Source organism: Olea europaea, unplaced genomic scaffold, assembly GCF_002742605.1.
Source record: "Olea europaea var. sylvestris unplaced genomic scaffold, O_europaea_v1 scaffold2134, whole genome shotgun sequence".
In the NCBI taxonomy this organism is placed as follows: domain Eukaryota; kingdom Viridiplantae; phylum Streptophyta; class Magnoliopsida; order Lamiales; family Oleaceae; genus Olea; species Olea europaea.
In genome coordinates this window covers 57,014-73,859 of record NW_019239307.1, presented here as the reverse complement: position 1 = coordinate 73,859, position 16,846 = coordinate 57,014, and the positions used below count along the sequence as shown (strand labels likewise).

Below are 16,846 nucleotides of genomic sequence, written 5' to 3'. Positions count from 1 at the left end.
CCTCGGTATTCTATAGCTGCCATGTCGTATGCAACCGCGGCCTCTTCTTGGGTAGCTGAAGAAAAATTAAGGAAATGATTCAGAAAACATAATATCTTTTAGAGTTTTGTAATCTTGTCTTGCTATTTGACTGCTATAGATCTTGCAGCCAACCAAATCCGTCACTGATACCCTAAACTTAGAGATATTTGAGCATTAGTGACGGGATATATTTGTTTTTAACAGATTGATTAATTTAGAGAATTTAATAAATGTTATTATTGTCATATTTTGTTACTTGTCATGCAAGAAACTATTAGAGTTTGAATAGATTTTTACCGTAGGTCCCAAGATAAAGGTATTTGTTCCCGAAGACCCTGCCAATTCGAGCTTCCCATCTTCCATTGTGATGATGCCTGCAAATAAACTTAAGCGTTTAGATAACATGCATTCTATGATGTTAAGAAAGATGAAGTTAAAGTTTTGTTTATTATAGTGTTCGGTTTTATTTAATACTAAGTATCAAAGGATATGGTTTGATAGCTTTGTCCTAGTTTAAGTGATTATACATTAGAGAATGACATGTTTGGTACGTTGGATTCAACATGAGATCAGATGATAATTGAAATAATTTGTCATGCCATGTTGAGTCCAGCATATTATCGAGTCGGAAAAATGCAATTTAGATTATTTATTATGTAATCTGAAGTCCAAAAATTTTCAATTTATATAAACAAAAGCTAGTTAACCATAATTGTAATGACTTTGTACCTTGCAACTCCTCTATATTTGGACACTCCCCTTGAAAAGCCACTGCTTTTCCTGTAATTATTTCAACTACAATATAAAAACCTTTGTAAAAGGAGCAAATAGTTAAACACTAATTAATTTAATTTATTACCTTCTTAATGATCCAATATATTCTTCTCTGGACTGTCCCTCCATTTCTATCAGCTCTTTCTCATACATTTGCAGCTATATATATAGTAAAATATGTGTGTAAACGATCGAGAATTTTGACATAGATTAATAAATATTTTAAAAATATAGTTTTTACAATATTCATGAGAAAAAAAAATGTTAATTACCGGAAAATTGAGAATTGTATCTGGACCCCAATATTTGAGTGCAGCCAAGTCATAAGCATGTGCAGCTGCTTCTTCATCGTCATAGGCACCTATTTAAGAACCATATTTAACAAATAATTTCATGAGAAATTAATAAATTTGCTTCAGGAAAATCGAGAGAAGGAAAACTTTTAGTAGCTACAATTTTGGACATACCAAGATATACTGATTTCCCCATCAAAATGCCATCAAATCATAGCAAGAAAAACAGCCAAACAGAGAAAAAAAATTAGTACATATAATACATCTAATACTAAAACACAAATGAGATGTTTGAGATTGGACTAAACGAAATTCGACATGTTCAAAGAATGAAGAAGTTAAAATTTTTATCAATTGTCCGATGTTTATTTCTTCAATACTGAGTGGTAAATATGTCTAAACAATATGTTAGAAACATAGTATTGAACACGACTACAAAGTAGAATAGACAAAATTGAACTACTTTATCGACCGAAATACCATGAAAAAGTAGCATTGATATAAGGATTAATCTTGACACTTACTCACCTTGTCTCCCTTTCTTGTTTTGTGCTTCATTCCAGCAATTCTTATCCCACAAGTGTGCTTCATATCTCCCTGTCCATCGATGCCTGCAGGCAGCAACCAATTTTTTCTAATAAAACACAGAGCTTTGAGTGATGAAAGGAAATGCTTGATCTTGAATGAACTATTATGTGACCAATGTGGCAAGGGACTCGACTCTAACAAATCCTTTGCCTACATAACCCGTATGTGCAATGTAGTTAAAACTAACCTTGTGACGCCTCGATAAATTGAACTACGTTGAGGTGGAGAGTCTCTTGGGATAGTTTTCCTAGTGCGTTTCGGTTTCATCCCGTGATTGTTTACACTGATATCACCATTGCTTGAGCTGTTCTTAGGTTTCTGCTGTGATAACTTCGCCATGGAAATATATTACTGCAAATTTATGAAGAAAATAAAAGTTGAGAATGTGACTGAGTCTTCCAATGTAGGGGCTTTTAAAGAGGAAAAGAGATGGAAGGAAAAAAAAATGAAAATTTGCAGTGCTGGCAAATGGATTTAGCGAGTAAGCCGGCAGATTTCATGGCCGGCTTAAACCGGCTTTGTCCTAACTTGGATTTTTGTGTTATATATGTTACTTTCCTTTTTAGGTATTTGCATGTAAATAGTCTCGAAGTTGAGACGTGATTTGTATACACTTAAAAGACTTTTTAGTTTATAGAAATGATCGATGCGATTTCATGAACATGATAAAAGATGATCGAGTGAACATGTAAAATTATTCGATTTTTACTTTGCATAATCTGTTGATCACTTTTAAATAAGTCATTTTTAATGAACTGACTTAATATATATTACCATTTTACAAAATAACTCAATATGCTCGTATTGCCAACGAGCTAAATCTATCTGTTTTTTAGTATTGTATATATTATTGTCAATAAATCTATTGATAACTTTACTTTGGTTTTAAATATAGAAAATAGCCATTGAGAATCCGTAGTTAAGTCACGGTGAACTTTGTTTGTTCGATTTTGTCGCCCTAAATCGGTTTTTTAGTAGTAATTACAAAGAAAAAAAATTATCCCGGATTTAATTAGAATGAATTACTCATTAAATCTATCTCATCTCTAATTGCTTAAACTTTTAAAGATGACGATGCAAATATCTTTATAAAATAAATTGAATGTAACCAAAAAAGAGAGACGTAGGTGTCTGAAAAATATTATTACATACTCATTATAACCCACGAAACATCAAAATAAATTTAAATTTAAGATAAAGTTTGCCCATTAACTAGCTTGCTTAATTTAAATAATATACCAACATGTTGTTCTTGCTGTAATTCGTGTCTGTCAGATTCGCAGGCAAACATTTATTTGTGAGAAACTTAGATACAGCTGACGTTAATATAGAGACAAACCTAGTATCATCTCAATTAATTATTTAATACTTAAAATTAAAATAAAAAGTAGGGAATAATAAATAAAATTTTAATTATTTCTTCGTTAATTCCATTCTGTATATTTTAGTTTAACTTGTCATAAATGAATTTAATTCAAAACTGAAATTACAAAAGTAATTTCTATTTACTAGTTAATTTGAGGTCACGGAAATAGAAAAGAGAAGACGAGAGAGATAAGAAGAAAATCGATGGACGAGACATAAAAACTTACATATATTTTTTTTTCTTTTTCAATCTTGTTTATTTAGTATATTGAAAATCGAACCCACTCGAATTTTGAGAGAGAGAATGAGAAGAAAATAATTGGATAGTTATTGATAATATCAAAGATATTGGTCGTATTAGCTGCACCGTAGAGTATGAGAGGGACAGAAGAAAAATATTGAATAACTTTCGATAACATCAAAAGTATTGATTCTATTAGCTGCATTTGGTTCTATTAGCTCATGCTTTCAAATTTTAACGTACGTATATTAAGGGTTCGTCTGGCATAACTTCTAAAAAGTTAAAATGAACTTTTTAAATTTAAAGTTACTTTTAAACTCGTTTGTCTAATTTTATCAAGCCCCTATTCTTGCAAAAATGTGTAGTTAAAAATGAATTTGAGAAAAAAATATTTTACAAAAATGATTGTCCTACAAAAAATATTTTGTAAATATAATGGTCAAACAAGGAACAAAGTGCTTTAGCCGATTAGAAAAACTTTTAGGATCCGTTTGATTATGTCGTATTCCATGGAGAATATCACATCCGAAAAATTTGTTTCCTACCTTGACTGTTTAATACGAAAGTGAACATGAAGTTCAAATTTCAAAGTACAAATACTTAAAGAATGCTTTTGACCAAATCCATGGAGATCGAATTCTTATGATTTTGATAATTTTTCTTTTTTAACTTACATGGAATTAGTTTGCCTTCTCCACCTTTGCCATCAAACGGATTCTTAGAAAAAATTGTAACAACATGACTTCTTCTAAAAGCACTTTCGAAATAGAAAACTCCTTTAAAAATTAATTTACAAAGAAAAATTAAAGTAACTTCTTTCAAAAACTCACTTACATAAAGAAAAAGTAAAAATCACATCAAATGTGGCCCAAATTATGAATGAAGTAAATTACACGTTGCTCACTATCAGATTGGTTCGAGTACCATTCTTAATAATAATGACTTTTCGTATGAACTTTAATAATTCAGTACTTACAATTTTTTAAAATTGCATCGTCTCATCCTGATGAACCATCGAAATGGGTGTAAAAACACTTTCCTATTTAGTCGAACCCAGGTCTAGAATCATGACTCAAGTGAAAAAAATTTAAATGAAATTTCTAGTCGTACAATAACCACTCCAACAAATTAATATATATCTTTACATTCTCCGTTAATCGCAGAATTATAAGGACTATACGAGCCAAAATTTGAGACATTAAATTTGGTAAACCACCATGGCCGCCCCTGACAAAAGCGGCAACCAATTTAACCCATGCTTGACAATGTTCAAGATTCCAAGCTTCACAAATATGATGGAGTGTTACTACACAGGATATTACTCTTTTGAAGCTCCGCTGGACAGTTCATGTTCAGGTCCGGCAACAACTTTCTAAGGCTTTCCTTGAGAAATGGAGAAAGCATATCACAACTAACAAGAACATCGAGCGATTGGACCACGCCTTTCCTGACAAGTATGTGGAAAGCTGATGATATTCCCCTTAGCACCATTGCCTTCCTATCAAGATCATAGTTATCCAACAATATGAACAGAAATTCAAGAAGAGAATGTGTCATCTCCATGTATCTAGGAATAGAATGCACCATCAACAAAATTGCAGGTTCGAGATTCATGATATTATCCGCCTTATCATCGAAGAAAAGCCAATCGTAAAACAAGGCAAGCTTCATATTTGCTTCAACGTGAGTCTTTTTACCAAATTTCAAAAGCCAACCGATAACAGCCCATCTCTGGATAACATTTGATTGGATAATTTCATTAGACGGGTGATGTGCACAGCATATGAACCTAACCATGTCTGTCAGAAGTGTTTCCCTCTCTGGAGTAGCCAGAAACTTCTTTGTAAACCAAACTTGGTACCGCTTCTGACTCCCTAACTTCACATGAGTAAGCAAGAACCTCAACTGAGATTCCATTTCAGGAGTAATCCGAAGCAAAAGATACCTACTCGAAGTCCTTGTACGATAAATTTGTGTGATATCCGCAAATCCCTCATTCCTAAATGAGCTTGGATTCAGTAACAAGTCTTTCCATATGGCACAAAACTCAGGTATATGAACCAAATCTTGTAAAAGCCTCAGAAGATCCCTCCCAATCTTCAAACATAAATGAAAATTTTCCCTTATCATTTTAACACAAAAATCTATCTCAACTCGCTTCAACGCTTCAATCCGTTCAACATTTGATACTCTACAGTGATCAGCTAACAACCGAAGAAAAACATACAAAGCAAATGTCAAAACTAAAGGCTCCTCTTCTAACAAAGAATCCCATTTGCTTAAAAAAAGAGTGACCATCTCAAAACACAACCACAAATTCCCTTCACTAAAATCCCCACCAACAATCTGCCTCAAAAGGGCTACCATCAACTCATCAAACCCCACTGCCGACACATACACAGTTTCATGAGCTACTGAGATCAACTGCCTCTTCACAGAATCAAATAGCTTTCCATAAAAGTCATTCACAATTTTGATGAGCATACTCGTGAAATAACGGTACCCATCAGTAACTATGCCATGTAAGTGCTTAAGATGTACGTTAGCCAATTGGGGTTCACACAAAATGCCATAAAGAATTGCGTTGTTGAGGTTTGAGTACTCTTCTTGAGTTGGGATTGTTAAAGGAAAAGGGGGTCTTAATTTGGGTTCAAGAATTTGAAAGGATTCTCTTAGGGAGACCTCAATTGGATTTTCCGCTTCATGTAGGGCTTTCTTTATGAGATTTAAGGCCATTTTCGACTCAAGTAAATAATAATATCTTGAATGTACCTACCTTACCACTGTGTTCATAGAGCAAAGAGCTCCAGTCACCGTGAGACCCGAATCAGAACTTGGAAGTGGCACAGCATTATGGCAGTCGGTAATAATCAATAAACAGGTGGCTCCTATCATCAAGTGAAGCGAGATTGTGAACACAAACAAGCATAAATTCATACATTTCAATGGAGATCACAACAAATAAAAGATCAAGAATTTTAAGTACTCCCGTGGCAGTAATAAAGAGGGGCCATGCATTAACATAATTCCCCATTGGTGTCATAGCTCTAACGACTAACAGTGAAGGAATATGACCAAAAACCTCTGGTAATTTCACTTCAAAGGTTGTTCTGGAAGGAATATTGAATGTCATACATTTTTTTTGTTCTCTCCGCACCCAGAGGTGTGTATATATATATATATATATATGGAAGTTGATTAAAAAAAAAAAAAACCTGAGAGCTTTACTTACTGTTTGTAAAACAAATCTATGATAAAAGTACGAATACGTGTGTGTCTAGAAATGTTGATTGAATAAAATAATAGACACAATTCAGTTAAAAAGGGAAAAAAATAAACAAAAAAAAAAAAAATCGTTAAATATAAATACAAATAAAACAAGCATATGAATATACATCATAGAAAAAATAGCCATAAAAAAAAATCTAGAAAATCAAAAAAATAATAATAATGATAATAAATAAATAAAACTTTGGATTCAAAACCATTCATAACTGATCAAAAACCCTAGACCTTGAAAAACAGCATAAAAATATTCAACCTTTAAGGAAGCAGCACTGCCATGGGGATGCAACACCGGGAGAACGGAATTGGGTGCCGTGGCGTCGAAACTCTAACCAAAAACTCTGCTTCCATCGCAAAGAACCTCCTCCAAGTCTCAAATGGCTAGGGGTCTTAAATCTTAATTCCTAAAAAAATAAAAAAATAAAAGAAAAGAGTTCACAAGTAATTTGTTTTCTGGGTTTCCATTTCGATGCTAAAAGCCTAAACTAGTCCAATAGACAGCAATTTTGAATAGGCAGAGACAATATAAAACCAGAAATTGAATTCAAAAAGAATGAATGAATAGATAAACAAAACTGAACAAGTTGTTTTCCCAAACCTTGACTGATAAAAGGAAAGTAGAAGAAGGCCTTACCTAAATCCTAAGGGTACCGCTATTTCCATCCACGCTTTTTATAAGTACATCCACTTTTAAAAATAAAATTTTACTATATTTTAAATTATATATAAATTTACTTAAATAGACATAAGTAATGATCAAGCGTAATAGATATAAAAATACAAAACTCTAAATTGATCCACTAATTTTTACTTTCATTAAATCATCTTAGAATTTGTGTTTAACTAGATTTCTAATAGATTAAGATCTCTAGGGAGGTAGAGGCATTGAATTCTGCTTCAAAGAAGATCTAGCAGCCTCGACCATTACCTTAAGGTATTGTTTAAGCTTGGTAAAAGAGCCCACATAAATCACCTGCATATGAAGTTAGAAAATATTGAATCAGAATTTTAATAAAAGTCCATACTCCACTATATGAATAAACTGATTAAATAAGACACAACTCGTTAGGCAAGGAAGAAAAGCCAAAAGATACGTAAATCCATCCCCAATGACACAACACACAACAAAAAATCCCACTGCCCGATTCTACAGAACTCGTTAGGCAGATCTGCTTGTTATGACAGGTTACTCATCTTCTTGTAGTCGCACTCAAATACACTAAGTTGACAAAAAGGATTATTTACCTCTAAGAACCTTGCCACTCCCTTGCCACCTGGATGTACACACACCAGCATCATAACCAGAAAGCCTCAGAAGCTTCACCAGAGAAAAGCACAGGTAAAATCACATCATCATGGCTTATCTTTCCTTCACATTTCTATGTTTAGGGAGCTAAAAGAATAGTTGCGGAATAGCAGGATCTTGATTTAGAAGCTAGACAATTCACTGCTAAAATTTTAGGAGAAAATGTCGAATTCCAAGAACATGCAGCACCTCCTCCTCTCCAAACGCAGGACAAAGTCCGTGACATTTCATCAGAAGACGAGGAATCAAAAGCAGAATTGTAAGTATAGTAGCCTAGAAGCGCGGTTGGAGTTTCGACCCGTGCTTAACAAGTCATCAGATTTCTTAAACTTGTTAGCTCCTGATTGTCCTCCATTTACAATTGATTCTTTCTCTCCAAATTTTGTATTAACACCAATCACAGATACCTCACTTTCCAAATTTGTATTTAACGTTGAACTGTTCTTATTAGCACCAAACACAAAATATCCATCATTCAGACTTGTATTGGACTTCGAGTTATCTATATTTGTACTGAAAGAAGAATTTCCATTATGCAAATCCAAATTCGATATTGAATTAGTCTTATTAGCACCAAAAACAATACCCGTGCTACAAAATTTTCAAGGTAGACTCCAACTGTCACTGCACTCCGCATTCTCCAAACCACCGCTTTTTCCCACATTGATATCATTATTAACCCCAAACACAAAGCCTACGCAATTGCCAAACTTTGCGCTTCCATTACTAAGCTCACTAAACCCACAAGAATTACTTCTAGTAGCTTCATTGAATTGGCCTGAATTACCAGAATTTGCCATATTAGACGAGTTAGAACTACTTTTCACCTATTTTCCATTTTGAGAAGCACCCAGCTGCTTTTTCCTCATCTTCCTCATCCTCAGCTTTATCCAACCCGAAAAATTCAATCTTGCAGAAGATCTCATTAGAAATTCAACTAGCAAAAATCTCGAGAGAATTTTTTGCCCAAAAAATGTTAAGAGTAGAATTTGTTTGAGGAGCTTTCTTGACATAGGTAGGTGAAGCAACCTCTAAAAAAACCATTAATGAAATATTTCTTGCATGGATGAAATCACGAGGGATGGGAGAAATGATTTGAGTTTGGCTGAGATATACCAAATCATATAAATTCTTATTAACTTTAGTCGTTGAATCTAAAATAATGATCATGAGGTGTATAGTCGACGTGCTATTATTATTAAAGTTTAGTCATTATCGACTTTTGTCTCATCGAATTCTTATTGCAAATGCTTGTCGACGAATTGACGTGCATATTATTGCGTATGATCAATCCAAAATATTAGTTATATCAAGCTCAGGTTACGTAATAAAACCTACTAATCTTAAATGTTATAAAATTATCTTGTTCGAAGCATTCTAATACTCAGAATTTCAATACACAGAAATTCAATGAACAATGGACGAGACGCCGTTAGAGCAAAAATATACAGACATACCAATATATGAAGAGAAATTTGAAAGAGTAAGGATTACATTTTTATCGTGTTTTGTTGTTAGATTTTTTCCTAACACATTAATACATTAATGAGTTTTTTCACAAGTATTTAGAAAAGTTCCAATTCATCTGCTATTTCGCATACTTATCCAATGTTGTATTTTTTATATTAATTATTGTTAAATTTATTTCAATAACATTATTTAAAACTATATTTTTAATGTAGGATATATCAACCCATAACTATGATGTCCAGAATGAGTTATTTGTTGATTATATGGATATGTTTACGACAAACATGGTACATAATAATTTTTTTTTTTTTAACATGATCATATATTTATATATGAATATTTGATGATAAACAAATGTTTACAAGTAAAGAGGCCTTGATTGATTGGGTTAAAACTACTGGTAAGAGACATAACATGATTGTTGTTATGAAAAAGTCCGACTTCGGCCAAGTTGGGAGAAAACCAAGAATTGATTTTGCATGTGAAAGATATGGTTCATATAGATGTAGGAATACTAACAAAGAAAATGAAAAATGAAAGAGACGAAGAACTACCGGAACAAAAAAATGTGGATGCCCATTCTTATTAAATGGAAGAAAATTGATAAATGGTGATTATTGAATATTGAAAGTGAAATGTGGGAGACATAATCATGACATTGCCCAAAACCTTGAAGGACATTCATATGCTGGGAGATTAACTGAGAAAGAGACTTCAATTTTAGTAAACATGTCAAAGAATCATGTAAGACCAAAGGAAATATTATATACATTGAAACAAAATGATGACACAAATGTTAGCACAATGAGGCACGTCTACAATTCACGTCAGAAGTGCAGGCTCAAAGAACAAGCTGGAAGGACACAAATGCAACAACTGATGAATAGTCTTGTTGAGAATAAGTACATAGAGTGGCACCGCACCTACATGGAGACGAATATAGTTCAGGATTTATTCTGGGCATATCCATATTCAGTAGATTTGTTGCGGGCTTTTCCTCGTGTGATAATTATGGATTGCACGTATAAAACAAATAGGTATCGCCTACCGTTGTTGGAAATAGTAGGGGTCACTTCTATTGATTTAACATTTTCAATCGCTCTTGCATACTTGGGAAGAGAACGTGAGGAAAACTACGCATTGGCTTTAAAGAGATTGAAGAGTCTAATGAACGATATAATAATGCCTAGTGTTATTGTTACTGATAGAGAGCTAGCCCTTATGAAGGCCATTGAAAAAATATTTCCAACATCTACTAATATTTTATGTAGATGGCACATTTCAAAGAATGTGTTGGCAAAAACAAAAAAATACTTTTACAATCACAAGGACCAATGGGATGCCTTTATGCATATGTGGAATTTGTTAGTGCTTTCAACATCGATAGAAGAGTACAAACAAAATCTAAATCTCTTAGAATCCAATTTTCAACAATTTCCACAAGCAATTGATTATGTAATGAATTCATAGTTTCTTCAATATAAAGAGAAGTTTGTGGCAGCTTAGATAAATCTACACATGCACTTTGGAGACACGAAAACTAATAGGTAAATTTATATTGGCATTATTAAATTGCTATTAGCATTATTAAGTGTGCTAATGTACAATGATTCTGATTTATTTTTCATGGTAAGGCTGAATCTGCACATGCAAAACTTAAAAGGCATTTAGGTTCTTCCCAAGGTAATTTTGACACATCATGGACAATAATTCATGCATTATTGGAACTACAACATACAGACATTAAAGCGTCGTTTGAAAAGAGTTTGGGTACTGTCCAACATAATTTCAAACCTATCTTGTTTAAAAAGCTTAGGGATTTACATCAAGAATTTCAATGAATATGATATTTCAAGAGTCCAAGCGAGCTGATGACATAGGAGCTGACAAGGTAACTTGTGGATGTATTATACGACAAACACATGGATTACCGTGTGCCCATGAGATTTCAGAGTATAAGAAAGAATCTCAACCCATTCCTTTATCAAGAGTACACTCTCACTGGAAAAAGCTTGATCTAGTTCCTCTTGATAAAGGTCCAATTCGACAAAAACAAAAGGTGTATCGAGCACGTGGATCAAAAGTCCATGGCTTATTTTGATTCGTTTCCTATTCATTTGAGACCTTACATGGTTGATGTGCAAGATGTGGCCGCAGATGGCAATTGTGATTTTTTGGGCCGTGGCTAATATTCTAGGTATAGGTGAAGAGAATTGGTCTTTGGTCAGAAAATACCTAACAAAGGAGCTTGAATCTCACTTTGATGATTACTCTAGACTCTATGGAAATGATGATATGGTCCATGAGTTGATTCATTCACTTTCTCATTTTGATGGTTCAACGAGTCGTGAGTATTGGATGACTATGCCGGATATGGGTCATGTTATTGCTTCAAGATAAAAAATTATTCTTGTTCACTTGAGCCAACAACGTCTTACATTTCTTCCACTTTGGGATGAACCACTTGCAATCGCATCTCATAAGATTGTTGCAATTGGATTTGTCAATGACTGCCATTTTGTCTCGGTAAATATTCATCAAATTAATTAAATTTTTAATTAACTAAATAATATTTCTACTTATGTTTTTCTATATGATTGTGTACAGGTAAATTGGCATACTAGTGGACCAATGCCACCTATTTCTTGTAATTGGTACAAGTACTATCATCCATGTGCCGAAGGTTGGGCTACATCTTATCATGCTAGGATGCAATTTTTTAGGTCCCTGGTAGAAGGTGTAGCTATATCAGAGATAATTGATTTGGATAAACCATAAGAACAATTAACTACTACTATTATCATTATTTTTTGATCTGATAACACTACTATTATTGATTGAACAATTACTTGATTTGTTCACTACTATTTGATTACCTAATCATGTTATGTTTATCCGCAAAGATTTGAAGCCTAATTTTGATTCACATTGATATATTATGTACAAATTATTTCTAGCATGTGATGTTTTCTACTCGTTATTAATGTGAAGCATTTTTGTCTAATTGAAAAATAAGAAATTTAGGCATGTTAAAACATTTTTCTCTAAACATTTATGTAATTTTTTCTACTTGTAATTTTTGATTTAAGCATACCATGAAGAGATGATTGAAGCAAACCAATCATCGTCCAAATACGATGAGTTCCAAATGTTACTCGGTATACTTTCTCTAGAGACAAACATCCTCCTAATTTGGATGTTAATTCATGGTGGTTTGCCTTTGATGAATTGAGTTTTATGAATAAGAATGATAAAATTTCTAGTAAACACTGTTAAAATGGTTAGCTGAATAATATATATTAACTTAATGTTCAATGATATATATTAACTCCAACGGTAATAATTTTTCGGTGACCTAAAGATTTCTTTTTTAGATTTTCATGGGAAACTTTGCTACTGCCATGAATTCTTGTGTTCCGACGTTAACGTATACAGTTTGTCTTTTAACTATTTAGAGATGATAATAATAATTTCATGAGGGAATGTGCTTACATTGAACGATGGCTAACTGATGAATTCCTAAATCTAAGACATGAATGTAATAAAATTAATATCATCTTTGTTAGTATTTCATTCATTTTGTTTAAAAGAGTTTATATTTTAGGGATTGTGTAAATCTAGCGTTAGGGATGTACTTAAAATTTATATGGATATATGTTATTTAAATGAATGAATTTAGTAAGGACAAAATTGGAATATAACGTGAATGTAAATAGTATTTTTTTTTAATTTTAAAATTTTATTAGGGATGAACTTAGAGTAGGATGTACTTATAAAAAATATGGATGAAAATAGCGCTACCCAATCCTAATTAATATGGCTCTTGAATAGCAAATTTTTTTGTGAGGCAAGAAGCTTCAAGCAGAGAAACGAGATGAGGAGAGAGGCGTAGGTGACCGAGAGTGAGAGAAAATTTAATCAATGCTCATTGAACTTCAATATTATTACTACTTACTCACTCAAATAGGTTACCCGATGCCCACTTATCTTTCTTTATAATTACCCATCCACCAATCATTTAACTCCATCTCTCCAAGTGAATGGAAAAATATACGTGGAAAATAGATATCAAACGTGGCAATATATTCCGTTAAATGTTTGCAACTTGGAATATCAAGATCAACAACACTTTGATCAATCAACATAGGGGTGGAGCCAGAAATTTTTTTCAATACAAGCACAATTTAATCAACACCAAACTTTGTTTTTGACCATAAATTTAATGATAATAAAAATATAAAAAAATTACGACAATGCTAAAAATGACATAGTTCATAAATTACACTAAATCTTATGAGTTTTCATATTTTAATATCGTTGCATAATGACTTCATTATCAAATCGCATTTCTATCAAGACCACTAACCTCAAAACAAAACCAATAGGCACTAAACAAGCATTTCAAAACTAACCTCAAGCATTTTATCACTATCACAGACACAGAATAAGCATATCAAAAAGAAATACCACAACTAAACCATACAAGAATGCAATAACTGATTAACATGTAATCATACAAAACTGAATGGATCGAAAATTCCAATATACTTCAAAACTTGAATTCTTTCACTCGGACATTAGCATAAACAAATTAACTAAAAAAATTCAAACCTTCTTGACATGGAAGAGTGACTAATCACTATCTAAGCTTTGGCATCCATCTCCAATGCCTCATAGACTAAACCCATTCACGAAAAGGACTCGAGAAAGGCTGACAAATAAAATCCATGAAAAAGACAAGGCAAAATTAAATGGGTAGTGGGAGTAGGGATGGTCTAAGATTAGGGATTAAAATTTGACAAGAGCATTAGATTGAGGACCTCTTCTGCTATTATCCAGACAAATGTGTTCAGGCCACAAAAAATGGGGAAATTTGGATAAGAAAATCAAATCTCATCAATGGTGAAAGCCACCATTTCCATTTCTACTCTCTTCTTCAGATTAACCACTTCAGCAACTTTTTAGATCTATTAGAGATTTTTAAGCAAAAAAGATCGTATTTTAAATAATGTACACAACTGCAGAGAGAAAATTTGAGAATTGGACGAGAGCTTGTAGGAAGAATAATTTCAATATGAATGAATAGGAGATGAAAACAACATACCTATTGATCGTAAAAGATTGCAACCTTCTCAGTTTCCTATGAGGTTAGGTTTGAACAATTGATTGAACGACTGGCCTCGGTGCGTGTATAAGTTCTCTTGGTAAATGGCTCATGGGCTGCTGAATAATTGAATTGGAAAGCCCAACAACCCAAATCTACCAAATAAATAAATAAATAAATAATAAAGGAACTGGATTGTATGAAAATGGAAATTGCATAAACTCGGACTAACTTCGCCGGAGACTTTTATCTCACCGAGGATGCAGAAAAGGAAACCGGATTCCAAAACCAACCACACCACATACAGCCCGCGCATACCCTTCTAATTTGAATTCCTATTCCTGACAGGGTTGGGGTAGGAGAAGATGGATCCCAATAGAACTCGCCATCTTTGCTTTATGTGCCTCCTACTGCTACGCCCTCTAGAATATTTGGGAAGAAGCTGTTGAATCCTTCATATGAAATATGTGGTTCAATTGATATGGATTGTGGATTTTGAACCCATATCTTGCTAATTTGAATTTCTAGATTGGGGTTTTGGAATTAGGGCTCGAATTGGGAGTTTCTCTGATTTGATTTGGGGTTAACCAAAGTCGTGGATCAGGAAGGAAAATCGTAATGTTTGGGTGATTTTGGCGACTTTTCATCCACGAGTTTGGATCAGGTGATGGATGAGTAATAATATGAAGAGATAAGTAAGCATTTAATAGCTCATTAAAATGAGTGAATGAGTAGTAATGAACTTAAAGTTCAATGATGATTGATTAAATTTAATCAAGAAAAAAATGGTAATTTAATATTAATTTTTTTTTATTTTGGTAATTTTATTAACCGTTACGATTGTATTTTGGTTGGTTAAATTCATTAATGGCCACCAACTTTATACTTGGCCCCTATTTGATGTCTATTACCTGAAAATGAAAATGGGGGAACAGTATTTTTTAGAAAAATGAGTGGCTGAAAAAGAAGTAAAAATTTTCGATTTACGTGTAATATTATTTAATAGAAGATTGTGTGGTTGAAAATATGAGAGAGAGAAATATAATGTAATGTAATTTAATTTAATGGAGATCAAACAGGGGCTTGATATAATCATGAATAATTTAATTTGATTTTGTTTCATCAGGTTCACCTAACTTTATACTTTAACCCCCATTTGGCCCCCATTTTTGGTAATGAAAATGGGGAGAATAGTGTTTTGTTGAAAAAATGAGTGGTTGAAAAAGAATGAAAAATTTCGATTTACGTATAATATTATTTTATGGAAGATTGTGTGGTTGAAAATACGAGAGAGAAAAATAGAATGTAATGAAATGTAATTTAATGGGGATCAAACAGAGGCTTAGTGTCAACATGGTCATTCAATTTAATTTTATTTCATCATAATCACCCAATTTTACATAACGTTTCACCATGGTCACCTAATTTTATATAAAGTTTCGTCATGGTTTTTCAATTTTTTTCACTATTTTCACTAATTTAAAAATTTGTAAAATGGTAACTTTGCATAATATATATGAAATGAATCTATAAAAAATAAAATTAAAATAAAACTTATTTAAAAAAAGAAGTTACTCAAAAAAATAATATAAAATAAAAAGTGATTTTATAAAAAAAAAAAAAAAAAAAGGTTCCTTTGAAAAAAATAATAAAAACTTATTTTTTTATAAAAAAAGTTACTTAAAAAAATAAAATAAATATTTATTTTAAAATTTTAAAATTTATTTTATATATATAATATAAAGTTACAGTTTTACCCCTTCTGAATTAGTGAAAATGGTGAAAATAAATTAGATGACCATGGTAAAATGTTATATGAAATTAGGTGGTCATGGTGAAATATTATATGAAATTAGATGACCATAATAATATTAAATATAAAGTTGGATGATCATGGTGAAACAAAATCAATTGGGTAGCTATTGTGATACTAAATATGAATTTGGGTGGTCATTAGTGAATATAACCCTTTGTTGGGTTAAAGTTGGATTGATTAATAAGAAAAATTTCATATATGAAAGCTTAAGTGCATGTTTGGTTATGAATTTTCACCTCCAAAAAATTTTTTTTTTTTTACTGTTACTTCTCTAAGTCGATCGTTATTTTTGACTTCTTTTTTCACAGATGAGACTCATTTTTCTCTCTAACGACTAAAATATCAATTCTCATAATCACTATCGAACAAGTCCTAAGTATTACTCATTTCAAAATTAAGAAACAATGTTTAAAACTTCAAAAATAGAATATAGATTAAAATATTTATTTATGAAATAATTTATTAAAAGTATATTTTATTAATTAAGTATATTAAAGTCACAATTATTTATAATTTGATCACAAATTATCGAAGTAATTGGTCACAAATTATTTATTGACCACAAATTAAAAATTTTATAGGT

General features: G+C 32.2%; 1 protein-coding gene and 1 pseudogene across 6 annotated transcripts; both read right to left on the bottom strand.

The window, feature by feature from the left end:
* LOC111380389 overlaps positions 1 to 2,015 on the bottom strand; it is a 3,502-nt pseudogene extending 1,487 nt beyond the window's left edge.
* Positions 2,016 to 4,197: 2,182 nt separating this feature from the next.
* On the bottom strand, positions 4,198 to 15,085 carry LOC111380385 (integrator complex subunit 3). Of its 6 annotated transcripts, XM_023003931.1 has the most exons (6): positions 14,703 to 15,085; positions 14,448 to 14,602; positions 14,164 to 14,310; positions 13,955 to 14,054; positions 7,496 to 7,540; positions 4,198 to 6,170 (listed from the first exon to the last, which is right to left on the bottom strand). In XM_023003931.1, the coding sequence occupies exon 6, from the start codon at positions 6,016 to 6,018 to the stop codon at positions 4,567 to 4,569; it is 1,452 nt and encodes a 483-aa protein (XP_022859699.1). In that variant the 5' UTR covers positions 6,019 to 6,170; positions 7,496 to 7,540; positions 13,955 to 14,054; positions 14,164 to 14,310; positions 14,448 to 14,602; positions 14,703 to 15,085; the 3' UTR covers positions 4,198 to 4,566. The 6 variants fall into 6 exon arrangements, with proteins under 6 accessions (XP_022859699.1, XP_022859700.1, XP_022859701.1 ...); XM_023003932.1 differs by lacking the exon at positions 14,164 to 14,310; XM_023003933.1 differs by lacking the exons at positions 13,955 to 14,054; positions 14,164 to 14,310 and adding an exon at positions 7,813 to 7,885.
* Positions 15,086 to 16,846: the final 1,761 nt, after the last annotated feature.

Bases quoted from the DNA above. Each gene is read 5' to 3' on its own strand.
- LOC111380385 (XM_023003931.1), bottom strand. From the start codon at position 6,018: ATGGCCTTAAATCTCATAAAGAAAGCCCTACATGAAGCGGAAAATCCA.